Below are 14,252 nucleotides of genomic sequence, written 5' to 3'. Positions count from 1 at the left end.
ACCTCCAAAATAAAAGAGCTCACAATAGTGTAGCAGATTTCAGATAATGTGGTAGGCGCACAAACTTGTTATACTCACGAGATTGCAGTTAAAATAAGCCTTATATTAAAATCATCACAAAGGTGTCTTCAGGTGCAGCTTCAGGTTTTATTTAGATTACAGCTCAACGCGTTTCGGCTAAAAGAAGCCTTTATCAATAGCATAAAGTTAAAACAATTTCTGGAACAAATGGTTAGGCTGCCCTGCACCTAGTGTAAGGAGTTAATACTCAGTAGGTAGCCAGAAAATAGTATCAGGATGTTATTTCTACTTTGATGAAGCTGCTTCTATAGAATATAATGGCTGTTACTCTTTGCTGGGAGCTGTGTTTTTTTTTTATCCCTGGCATATTCACATAGCTAGTTTTAAGATTCCTTCCCCCAGATACACCTTTTCTGAGCTAGGTGTTTAATTAAAGACACTCCCATTAGCCTTGACTGGCATGTAATAGGCTAAAACCCTTTAAATTGAGAATAAAATTGGGAAACACTTTATTTCTAGCTCTCTATCTTATCCTGCTCCTGCTGAAAAGATGGATGATGTTAGACTTATTACAGAATCTGGCTAAGTATTTCTTGGATAAAATGATGTGATTATTTTAGCAGTGTTGCACAACTCGGGTTGTGTTAGTTGCCCTGTAATAATTATTTGGACTGTTTTGCTGTAAAATATATGTGTATATATATCTGTAAATATATTTATCTTATTATTAACATATATTGATTCCTAATAAATCAATAAAACCATGGAGACCCTTTTATAGTGTTTATTTCACAACTTACTTGTATTGGTTTACTGGTTTTACCATAGAATTAGATTTAGTACTAAATTAGAATTATATTTAGTATAAATTAAAAATCCATTAAACTAATTAATAACCACAGTAGCTACAAGGCTCATATTCTTGTGTGCTCTGATCGAGACCACAGACCACTATTGTAATGACTGCTTTGTGGTGACCCTGATTCTACAAGGTGCCGCACATAGATCTAACCCTTAGTGCTTTCATTAATAGCACCTCTTTTCTCTGGGTAAAGTTTTTTTGAACAAAAAGAAAAGAGCTTAATATAAATATATTTAAGCAAATTAGGGGGAAAAACAACTACATTGTGTAAGCTGATACCCATGTACTATAATGATCTATATACATTTCATTGCTGAAACAGGCCTAATACATTTTAGCACAACATTAAAAGAATAAAAACTATAGTTTACTTCAAACAGCTGACAAATATTAGTTTAAGCTAACACTTGACTGATGTCAACTAAAAAGAATGTTCTTACAGTGCTTTGGTTCAGTCAGTTTTATGGCACTTTAGTCATTTCATGTTCTCTCCATCTGCGTTATAACTGGCACAAATAATAATGCACAATGCTTTACATGGCTCAGGCTCTAGAATTTTTAAGGGTTATGACTATTAAAAATATATGGACTTCTTCCAATTTTAGTAATGGGCCAGTATGATAATAACAGAGTGTCATGTTTATTTGAGAAGCATAAAGTGACATAAGTCTTAGACAATATTTTATGATAGTTGTTTTGAAAACTGAAAACATGGAAACATGGAGCAGTTACAAAATACAAAGGGAATTATTTTTCGAAATATATTTATGCACAAGACCAGCACATCACATTCTACCTCCCACATAATGTCATTACAGGAAAAGTACAGCCGTGCACAGCACAGTTTACACACATGCAAGGGTGCAGAAAAAGCCCCACAGAACACTAGAAGGCTTTGTACTAAGAATACATAACAAATAAAGAATGTGACCGTGCAGCTTGTACCTCATCACTGAAGGTATTTAATCATTATAACAATCATTAAATGCGTGCTTCATCTACACATTTATGTGTTTATTTCTTTTGTTTTATTTAATAACAAATAAATATATTAATGCCAAAGTTATTATGCAGTGTTGCTCACTTAAAGTAAACTTAAAAGGTCACTGTTTTCAAACAAATTTTGTAGAATTTCTTTTGCATGAAGAAAAAAAAAGGGAAGTAAAAATGATTAAATGATTGAAATTGAAATGAATACAGCCGTATTGTAGTGTTAATACATACCTCCTAGTATTTCCCAAAAGCTTTCTGGGACATTTAGGTGAGGGTTTTGGAGGCAGTGGCACACCAGAGTTTTTTTTTGGGGGGGGGGCTTGACTGGAGGGTCAGGAATGCTGATATGTTGTGGGTAGGATTAGGGCATGTTGTGAGTGCGTTGGAGCATGTCCTGGGTGAAGCTAAGGCATTCTCTAAAAATCAGGATATTTTTCATGTCCAGAGAACCTGAGGATGGTAAAGTGGGCAGACCTCCTAACCGGTGATAATCTCAAAAGGTCACAAACAGTTGGGAGATCTGCCAATGTCATAGTTCTGTGTAATATATTGCTGTGTTTTTTTTTTACATTTTTATTATTATTATTAATTGACTAAATTAGCACTGAACCTGCTTGTGCACAGGCTTCATCAGTTCCTGACAGTACCACTGCAAGCACAGAGCCAACATTTGGGTGATACCCTTCCTATCCTCCATTGCAGGTTCTGAGCGTGCTTGAATATTTATGCTTTAGCTCATAAATTTCACGAGGATACTCTCACAATCAAGGTATTAGAAGGAGACTTATTTCCTTTAAAGTTGCTAAATCTGGGGTTAAAAAGCAGCCAAAGAATTTTAACCTTTCCTAGCAAATTTTCTCCATCAAACTAAGCATCTTATTGTTGTTTAATACAATTAATGTAGGTGGGCTCATAGAAGCGTGGTGCATGCATGTTTCGTTAGCGCTTTATGACAACAGTGTTTGAAAAAATGTATAACATTTCTACACACACTGTAGCAAACACTGATGCCATAGAGTGCCATACACACATGCACACTCCTGACCTCATATGTGCCTACCTACTTTTACTATAAGTACTTTGGAAAGTTATTTAAAAATGCACAATCTGATGAAAGTTCAATTTTAACTTGATGGTCCCTTTAAGTACTGGAAGAATTATTTGAATGTTTAATTATTAACATTATTACAATTCTTATAGATTTCAATAGAGATCTAAGGTAAGCAAATGTTCTAATGGAACATTTAAATAGCAGAATGAATGCCAAGGGGAACATTTAATTTACCATTTTAATGCCCAAAATGCTGATATTAGCCCATCCCTAATAATGAGTCAAATTCAGAATTATAGCAAACAGGTAAGTGAACTCATAACAGTTTATATAACTTTAGCAGTCAAAAATAAAGCATTGGTAATTTAATAGCAATTGTGTTCACTAACATTTTTAAATTAAAGTTAAAATTAAGAATACAATGATAGATGTTTAATAAATTCATGAAACTAAAATAAAGTGTTTACATCAGCAAATAACAGGTCTTAGCTTTGTCAATACCTTTTCTTTGCTTCTTCATATTGCCAGTTAAGTCTTACTCTGTCCACAAGTTTTGTTTTGTCATCAAAGCCAAACTGTAAAACATGAGAAGTGTTTTCTTTTGAGTAAAAGATACAAATGGAACAATGAAAGGAGATAGACAGAAAAAGAGAATGAGAGAAATAGATAAATGTATCTATTTTGCAAATACACCTCCCAATCTGCTCAATTCTAACAAATTGGTCTAGTAGAAAAACAAGATATTTAATCTTGCTAGTTAGATCTAATGTTTTCTTTTCTCTAACAAAAACTCAGCTTTGTAACTTTTTTAAAAAAATCCCTTGACATATTTGAAAGTTTTTTATCCAATCACCCAGTTCCTTCTTCCTCCATACTATACATACGGCTAGATTACAAGTTTTGCGGTACAGCTATACCGCTGAAAAATTGGCCATTGCGCGTGGAATGGCCGGGAACGCATATTACGAGTTGCTGCGGTATACCTATACCGCAAGCATTTTAGCCTGTAATGCAACGTCCATTCCGCACTCAAAAAAATGATGTTTGAAGTTGATTGCAAGGTACCCGTTTCAAAATGGCGTACCTTGCATTTCTATTGGCTGATTTGATTCTTCAAATTCAAATCAGCCAATAGGATGAGAGCTTCTGAAATCCTATTGGCTGTTCAAACTGTCATCCTATTGACTGATTTGAATTTGAAGAATCAAATCAGCCAATAGGAATGCAAGGTACACTATTCTGAAATGGTACCTTGCATTCAACTTCAGTGTATGGCGGTGATCGTATGAAGAGGACGCTCCACACAGGATGTCATCGCCCTCCAGGATAGCTCCACTCCGTGCCCCCAGATGAAGATAGAAGACGTCCCCGAGATGCATGAAGGCGTCGCAGCCTGGATGAAGACTTCTCGCTGCCTGAATGACCAGACTTCAGGAACCGTGAGTAGATTTTATGGGGTTAGTGTTAGGTTGTTTTTTTTTTTAAATTTGAGTGGTTTTTTTTTTTTAGATTAGGGATGGGCACTTGTAAAAGAGTTGAATGCCCTTTTAAGGGCAGTAAAAGAGCTGAATGCCCATTTAAGGGCAATGCCCATACAAATGCCCCTTTAGGGGAAATGGGTAGTTTAGGATTTTTTAGAGTTAGTTTGTTTTTTTTTGGGGGGGGGTTGGTTGGGTGGGGGGGGTTACTTTTAGGGGGAACTTAGTAATTTTTTAAGATAAAAGAGCTGTTTAACTTAGGGCAATGCCCTACAAAAGGCCCTTTTAAGGGCTACTGGTAGTTTATTGTAGGTTAGGGGGTGTTTTTATTTTGGGGGTCTTTTTTATTTTTATAGGGCTATTAGATTAGGTGTAATTGTTTTTATTTTTGATAAATTCATTTTGTATTCATATGTATTTTTGTTTAACTTTTTTTCGTAGTGTTCGGTTTTTTTAAAATTTTTAATTTAGGTTTTTAATTGGTAGTTTTTTTATTTTATTAGAATATTTATTTTAGGTTAATTTATAGTTTAAACTTGGGCTTTTTTATTTCACAGGTATTTTTTTACAGATAGTTATATTGTAATTTTAATATAAAGTTAGGGGGGTTTAGGGGTTAATAACTTTTATTAGTATTGGCGATGTCGGGGGGCAGCAGATTAGGGGAGTTTAGAATAGGGGTTTATGTTAGGGGTTAAAACATCATTTACTTTCCCCCATAGACATCAATGGGGTTGCGTTACCGTGATCTCCATTCCACTATCGCAGGTGTTAGTTTTTTTCTAACACTTTCTCCCAATTTATGTCTATCGGGGAAAGCATGCACGAGCAGGTAAACTCAGCCCTTGGCTTTTGTGCGGTATGGAGCTTAACACACCATAACGCACAGCACAAGGAGGTTTTTCAGTAACTCATAATGGCAGTGCTATGGAGAGTGCAATAACGCAATTTTTTGGCCGTTATTTTAGCACCCTGTTTAGCGCAAAACTTGTAATCTAGGTGATAGGTAATAAAGGGGTTTCTATTAAAAATATATATATTTTTTTTCACACATTTTACAATTTGTAATTGGAATGCAATCTCCACTGGAGAATACAATATTCTAGAAGAGGCCAGACCAGCAATCTATAATGTGGTATCAATACATGTGCTGCTGCAGTGGAGAACACTTTATATATATATATATATATATATATATATATATATAATAAATATATATATATATATATATATATATAAATATATATATATATATATTATTTTTTTATTATTATTATTATTATTTATTAATTTATTTTTTAAAACCCTATTGGCTTTTTTAAATGATCCACCTTGTATGGTATTGACCATTAAACACAGTAGAATTGTATAATCAACAAATACATAATTAAAATTTTTTTTTTTTTTAAATTTACATTTTTTTCTGACTAATTTAAATTTCCTGTTATTACCTGGCCTCCTGTATCATGGGAAAGCCATCAGCCAATCACAGTCTCTAATAAATAGATTTTATGAACTCTTGAACATGCTTAGTAGGAGCTGGTGTCTCAGAAAGTGTGCAGCTAAAAACACTATTTGATAATGGAATTGATTTATTTTATTTTTTTAAATTGCATGTACTATCTGAAAGTTTAATTTTAATTTTATCTCCCTTTATCAATTAATTTATATTTTAAGCACCTCCTTCCACATTCAAGCAATGGCATAAAAAAGAGTAGTTTAATTGGCAGTAAATTCTTGTTAAATGCACTGTTTTCAATCCTTTAAAGTTTTATTTTGCTTTGTGAAACTGATGTTCACTGTGTTGTACATTAATATAATAAAGTGTGAAAAGGGTTTCTTATGTAGAAATAAGATAATTAAATAAAGCTTAAAGGGAGATTTTACTGTATTACTGACCCTATGAAACTCTGGGATATAAGTAAAATCCTACTCAGGAGATGCAAGCATTGCAGGAGACCAATAGTGAGCAAATTGGTAGCAGCAGTCTTACAACCTGCCTGACACCAGCCACGTTGTAATCGGAAGCTGCAATTCATGCAGGGAATCTTCCTATGTGTTAAACTCATTTGTGGAGGGTTAAGTATAGTTAGCTTTAGCCAGCCAGCCAGTAAAGCAAAAACTACACGTTATGTGTTAACAAGTAGGAAACATACCTCTCCAACATTTTCAGTTTGTGAGCAGGCATCACAGTATTGCTGAGGTAAACAGGAGTCACTGTGTGAGCTTGAAGTGTGCTGGACATTTTGAAATGAGTCTGAAATGCAGCAGCTGTTCCTGAATCCATCGGTCAGTTTAGCCAAACTCTAATGTAAAAGAAGAGAAAGAAAATATTTAATTGATTGTTTAATGCAAAGCGTTTTAATCAATTCAGGTATAACATTAAACCAATACATGCATCTTACCCATATCTATATGGCTCCATTTATATCAGCTTTAACAATGATTTATATACAGACCTATTAGTGATAGAATTATAGTACACTGTACTGTTTTTGTTCATAGTCTTTTTAGCCTAAGGCCCCATTTCTCAAAGCTTCAACCATTAGTTTGGATGACATTGCATGTAAATACCTGCCAATATGAGACTTCTGAATTGTTAACCTTAAGTATGTGTCTATGGCACCATGTGGCAACAGTTAGTACCACTGCCATATAGTGCTCAACCTGTGTACCTAGGTATATTTGCACAGAAAGGGGCCAATTTTCAGCCAAGGACACAAAGGAAAAGAGCTAAATTTGTCAACAGACGTAAAAAGGAAAGTATTTTTAAAAGTTTACTTAATAACTGAATTTAATCTACAGTTCCATGACCCTTTTATAATCTAAGTTTTAACAACTTTCCAATCATTACAGCACTTTTTCCTGCTGTAAGCTTGAGGGAGGTGTCAGCATGGAGTTCTTAAAAACAAATACACGTCACTCACATTCAGTAGCTAATTTGGCTGAAATGTTGACATCTAGGTTGGGTTACCAGACCAATGAAAACCTACAAATGAGAAATAAATAATGTCACCAGTTTTTGAGAAAGAAGGAGCATTATAAAATACACTGTTCCCCATGAATGCACGTGGAAAAACATTCAACATATAGTAACACATATAGGGCCAGATTCTCTAAAGCAGTTTGGTCTGGCAAGATTATCTAGGAAGTATTGTCATACTGTGTGAGGTGTCTAAAAGAATTTTAGAAAGAAAAATTTAAGCTGGAGAACTTATTTATCTCATCATGCAGGGTTCTGAGTGTGAAGAGACACATACATTGAAATAAAACGCTAAAGAAACACCACAAGTTTTTGCAGTGTCTATATTTTATAATCATGTACAGTAAATGTGTTCCAAATTGTAATTTGACTTTTTGTTAACATTTATTTGTGATTAAAAACAAAAAAAAACAAAGCAAACTTTAATCATTATTTACCTACCTTCTGCTAAAATCTAAAAAAAATTGATCTATGACTGAGCACGATAATGAAAAACTCGTTGACATAAAGAATGATCATGCAAAATATTTGGGGGCCTTTTTAAGCATTATATTGTATGTGTCTATTCTCACATCCAGTGAACTAAACAATTCCCAAGGTAAAATTTGTCGCTGTAAATTTTTTTGAGGGATCTTGCAGTACTCACAAGATTTCATAGATAATCTTGCAAGAGTGAAGAGCTGAAGAGCTGATCATTGGGCCCTAAGTGTTTGGGTTAAGGAAGAAAGAACTTTATGTATTAATTGTGTAAGAAAGCATTTATGAATCCTTATTTATATATCTCAAAAAGTGGTGACATAAGTTGGAGACATGGAAGTGTACTGAGCTTCTGTATGGCAGCTTGTTCCTATAGTTACTACTGATACATGGTGGCCTATTTATCAAAGCCTGGTCGGACATGATACGCTGTAGCATATCATGTCCACCAGACATTGCTAAATGCCCCCTGCAGATTTGCGGCCGCTAGCAGGGGGTGTCAATAAATCCGATCGTATAGGATCGGGCAGATTGTTGTCTGCAGCCTCAGAGGCAGTGGACCAGTTAAGAAGCAGTGGTCTTAAGACCGCTGCTTCATAACTGCTGTTTCCGGCGAGCCTGAAGGCTCGCACGGAAACAGGGGCATCAGGGGCCAATTCTGCCCTTGATAAATTGGCCCCATACTCCCTTTTTAGTGTTCTTAGAAGCAGTGTGAGTTGTTGGGTTGCATTACCTCATATTAATAAAGAAAGCAGTAAGAAGTCTTTGTATAGCAAGGAATTGTATAATGTTCAGTTTGGCTAATTTACAACAAGAGAACAATTTGTTGAGAAAGGGTTTGGAAGTACACTTTAAAGCCAAAACTATAAACTATGTGGACACCTGACCATCACACCTATATGAGCTTGTTGGATATCCAATTCCAAACCTATTGGCATTACAGGGACATGAACCCCAACATGTATTGTTCATGATAAAGATAGAGCATACTATTTAAACAACTTTACAATTTACTCCTATTATCTATGTTTCATTCTATATGCATTTTTTTTTTGATGGAGCCGCATTGCACTACTGGGTGCTATTTTGCTATTCTTTTGTTAAAGGAACATGAAATCCAAAATTTTTTTTGTCATGGTTTAGAAAGAGCATTCAATTTTAAACATCTTTCTAATTTACATCTTTTATCTAATTTGCTTCATTCTCTTGATATCCTTTGCTGAAAAGCATATCTAGATAGGCTCAGAAGTAGCTGATTGGTGGCTGCACATAGATGCCTTGCGTGATTGGCTCACCCATGTGCATTGCTATTTCTTAAACAAAGGATATCTAAAAAAAACGAAGCAAATTAGATAATAGAAGTAAATTGGAATGTTATTTAAAATTGCATTCTCTATCTGAATCATGAAAGACAAATTTTGGGGTTAGTGTCCCTTTAAGTGAAAATATTAATTTCATACATGCACATTTCTATTGTCATTTCACACTGTACAACAGTATTGATTAAAATAGCAGTATTGCTCAAATAACCATTGCATAAGTAATTTACATTTGCATAACATGAAACTGGTATGGGAATTACAGTTTACTTTCAACTCTGGTAACTTGCGATTGAGCAATATGAGCACACAGATACTTGTGGTATACTCACAGTATAAATGCACAATTTACCCTAGAAATCTTGCACTAAATACTGCTCCACTAGGCCATATTGTATTTTTTTGCCTTGTTTGATTCTTTTTTTTAGAATCTTAAGTTGATATTTTGAAACTTCTTTGTTTCTATACTAATAACCAAAATTAAAACCCAGTGAGACTATTAAATTGAGATAACATTTTTTTAAAGTAGTTGTCCTATAAACATAGTTTTGTCTCTGGGTTGTACAAACATACTAGTAAACTTCTGTCAAGTTGAAAAACAGTAAAAAAAAGAATTTTACAGATGCTGGTTCTTATTTTTTTTGAAGCTTCCAATAAAGAAAGGAAAAAAATAGATATATGTAGTCGTAAAAAAATTGGTTTGACCAAATTTTCATAATGAATATTCAGGAAATTAGTTTACCTGAATATTCATATTCGTTGGCTGCACTATTCTGTATTTGTGTAGTTTTAAACAAAACAAATACTGAATGAATATATATATATATATATATATATATATATATATATATATATTAGCTGGAGAGCCATGCTATCCGGGGTCCTCTTCACAGACCCCCCGGGGTCATGCTAATAAAAGGCTTAGCATGATGGCACCTAGTCCCTGCACTAAAGGGTACCATTGCCCTGCTTTTCTGAAAAAATATTCTCTCTCATACCATACTATGTAATTACTTTAAAGATATTACTTCAATTTAATGAATACCAGGTGTATGTGATCCAAAGTCTTGTTCTGGAAGAGCTCCTGAAACTATTTTTTATTTAAATGCTATTTCCTAGATATATATGCAGTTTTTGGATTGTTAAACATACTGCTGGAATTAGGAAGCCTACTTATCAAATTTTTACTTGACCAAAGCCCTTCAATGCAACTTTTTTAGCAGTCAAGAGAGCTTTTTCACAGCGCGGCCTAAGTGCTTGGACTTGATGAGGCTGACTGGCGGAGTACAAGATGCCATTCATTAACCCATCCAACTGTCCGGGTTACATGTATGTATTGAAGTAAATACTAACTTCTATTGCTAGTAAAGTTATCCTATCCCAGCGCCTCTATCACTTACTATGGAGGATATCTTACAAAGCATACAAGCCCTCTTTGTGGACTTTACAGTGGAAATGCTTAGAATCATAGGCAGAATGCTACCGAAATCGCAGTGTGGGAAGTTGTTAACAACGGCCTCTTTGAAATCAACCTCAGAGGGGCAGCTACGCCTGGATAGGCTGAGGCAAGATGTGGGACGCATTGAAGCTACACGGAGTGACCTGACCCTGGGAGATGCGGCCGATCCCTGGGAGAGGTCCTCAGAATATCTCACTTGTAAGGCAGAAGATTTGGCTGATTCACGCAGCGATCCACAGAATAATTCAGCATACTTACCTATTATACCGAGGTTGGTGGAGAAGAGCCCAAACTACATGACTGATTACATGTCACCCCTTTAAGACAAGAGGCCAGACGGGCTGGTGTAGGGTAGGACACTGAACAGAGACTGCATCATTCTGTTAATGCGGTTGCTTCCACAACTTTTGATTTTAATTTTACTCAGTTAACACTTCTAAATTAGTTTTATTCACCTAATGCATACTAAATGTGTAACACTCCTTCCCAGTTTTGGTTAACTTTTTTAGCCACAAATGTAATTGTGTTAAGATATATCCTAGGGTTTGAATTTATATCCTAAATCCCAGAATAGTGTGTAATTCTAAAAGAATCCCACATTCCCACCAAAATATATGTACTCCTAATGTTTAAACTTCTAGAATATATATACCTTGGTAGATGGTAGATTAATAGTAAAGTACTTTGAGATCTATTATAGATACCAATTCTTACTGTTACCTTAAAGGGACACTAAACCCAACATTTTTCTTTCATGATTCAGATAGAGAATATAAATTTAAACAACATTCCAATTTACTTCTATTATTTATTTAGCTTAATTTTTTAGATATCCCTTATGGAAGAAATAAAAATGTACATGAGTGAGCCAATCACACAAGGCTTCTATGTGCAGTAACCAATCAGCAGCTACTGAGCCTATCTAGATATACTTTTCAGCAAATAATATCAAGAGAATAAAACAAATTAGATAATTGAAGTAAATTAGAAAGTTGTTTAAAATTGCATGCTCTTTCTAAATCATGAAAGAAAAAATGTGGGTTTCATGTCCCTTTAAAGCTGTATCTATGATAGTTTCAAAAGGGGTCAATGTCTACTTGCATAGACTACATTGTGAGTTTCACATCAGTTATTATTACAAAGTTATGGGGTTGTGATATTAATACTTAAAAATTGAAAGCTGGATTTTGTTTTCTTTTTTTGTGGTTTGCTACTAGATTCCTAGATAGTTCTTACTTAATTCCTATTCCATTTATATGTTCCTGGGAAGGATATATTTATATATTACTCTTAATTGTACTGTGTTTATGTTCTCAGTACATCCTATGTAACTATTTTGTATATAGAAAGACAGCATTAATACCTGCCTATATTGTTATATTTACTACAAAGGGTTAAAGGAACCACTATCTATTTCTCTAACTACAATGATAGTATTGCCAGTTTGGTGGCAGATACCATTCAGAGGTGGATATAGTGCCAGATCTTATCCAGGAGTTATTCCGCTACGATGTTAACAAGATAAAAAAAAACCTGAATGTCACTGTGGTACAACATTTTCCCATTAAAGCTAGATATGTATTCATGATAGTCTTTAATAGAACCATCACCCATAATCTGTTGAGTATATACTACACTTACAGCTATTATTTCTATACTAGAGTAAATACTTCCTTTACATCTGAGATATCCCTACGCCTTGCCACCATATTGTAACCTTCCCTATACTTAACAGATTCTCCCCAGAAATATAGCCCTGTGATTCTGACTGCGAATGTAGTTACGAGTTGTTATATGATTTTAAACTGAAATGTATTTGAGCCTGGATGATTTTTATAAAGCAACCTATTGGTGCATATTCATCTGCTTTACACACCTTATTCCAGTCGCTACCCTACACAACTTCCTTAACTCCAATACCACTATTTTTTTTACAAATTTACTTGGTTCCCTTGATATTCTTTGTTGAAAAGCATACCTAGTTATTCCCAGGAGCAGCAATACAATATTAGAAGCTAGCTGGTAATTGGTGGCTACACATATACTGTATGCTTTTTGTGCTAGAGCTGACTTATCTGCTTTGCACATTAAAACATTTTCTTTATGCACTTTTATGTACCTTACTCTATGTACTGTGAAGCTTTTTATTTTAGTGGAATTATTCTCATATCTTCTTACTGCCACTAGAGGGCAGTTAGGATAATCATTTCTTTTATTATAATTATTTTCTTCTGCAGATCCTTCACAATACAGATGATGATTTAAGAGTAATAATATGAGTCAAAAGTGAAATAAATACACTTTATTGACATGCTACAAGAAAACACTGTATAAATAATATATAGTATATTATTGCATTTTATCATAATGTTTTATCTTAGATTTTGTTCAGTTTGTCAAGGTTAAAAAATGATAGGTCAATGCTGCCAGTTTTGTTTAAAATTATATGTTTACATCACATATATTAATATTATCAAAGAAATTGTTATTATCTTTATTTGAAAAAAGTGTCAATAGACTCCATAGAGTTATACAGAGGTAAACATAAATAAAAAGCAACATGTGAATAGTCAGCCAAGAAAGCTTATACTTTTATTTTTTATATACACAAGAACATGTTGTAACATGTTTCATCACAAGCCTTCCAAAAACTTAGGTTTATTCATAATGTTGCAAATTGCCTAAACCAGCTTCAAACTACAAAGTGATTGCACAGAACAGTAGACAAACTCAATTAGAGCCGGACAGATAGCTAAGGCACTGTGGCTTAGCTCTGTAGAAACCCAAGGGTTGCAGGTTCCATCCCCGCTAGGTCCACTCAGCCTTTCATCCTTCCGAGCTCGATAAAATGAGCAGCGCCTTGAGACCCTTACGGGTGATTAGCTGCGCTTTACAAGTACCCAGTACATACATAAATACAGCTAGTTCTAACTGCCCACAGCTAAGGAACAAAAGAAAAACATGCTCACCAGAGTTTCAATGCAGTTTTGTGAATCATTATTAAACATTTATTTTGAATGCAGTTCTTCTGCAATCCAGATTTCCTATAGTTGGTATGTACAATGCAAATATATAAAAAGGGAGGGGCCCCATGATGTGCCTTTAACAGCTTTGGGTGTGTCATGGGCAGTATTAAATGGCGTTTGAGCTGGTCATGGAAACAGACAGGGCAGTACATGGTTTCACTCTGGAAACAGGGACGTTTGCCCTGATGCAGGAAACAGTGGGAGGGACAGTGGGGAGGGGTCTCAATATGCTGGACAGTTGGGAGCACTACCCCTGAAAAGCCCCCATGAGTATGTTTACATTATTGTATTTGCTGTGGTCAAGTAAGGGCAGATAACAAGAGCTACTAAATGAATAATGCTATCTCTATGTACAATGTAGCAGGGTTAGATTTCTGAAATTTCAAGTATACTCTTCAATTTCTCACATGAATTGGGAAAAAGGAAATTTATTCTTACCTGATAAATTTGTTTCTTTTATGATACGATGAGTCCACGGATTTCATCCTTACTTGTGGGATATCACCTCCTGGTCAGCAGGAGGAGGCAAAGAGCACCACAGCAGAGCTGTATATATAGCTCCTCCCTTCCCTCCCACTCCAGT

The 14,252-nt window shown here is 34.8% G+C and overlaps 1 protein-coding gene across 1 annotated transcript in view; it reads right to left on the bottom strand.

Moving 5' to 3' along the window:
• The window catches only part of WWC3 (WWC family member 3), a 515,363-nt gene that overhangs the window by 142,554 nt on the left and 358,557 nt on the right, over positions 1 to 14,252 (bottom strand). The window contains exons 8-9 of the mRNA XM_053705277.1: positions 6,562 to 6,711; positions 3,429 to 3,502 (exon numbers count right to left, since the gene is read on the bottom strand). Of these exons, the coding sequence (XP_053561252.1) occupies positions 3,429 to 3,502; positions 6,562 to 6,711 (224 nt within the window). The remainder of the gene's footprint in view (positions 1 to 3,428; positions 3,503 to 6,561; positions 6,712 to 14,252) is intronic.

Source organism: Bombina bombina, chromosome 3 (assembly GCF_027579735.1).
Source record: "Bombina bombina isolate aBomBom1 chromosome 3, aBomBom1.pri, whole genome shotgun sequence".
Lineage (NCBI taxonomy): Eukaryota > Metazoa > Chordata > Amphibia > Anura > Bombinatoridae > Bombina > Bombina bombina.
This window is presented reverse-complemented; position numbering and strand designations above follow the sequence as displayed.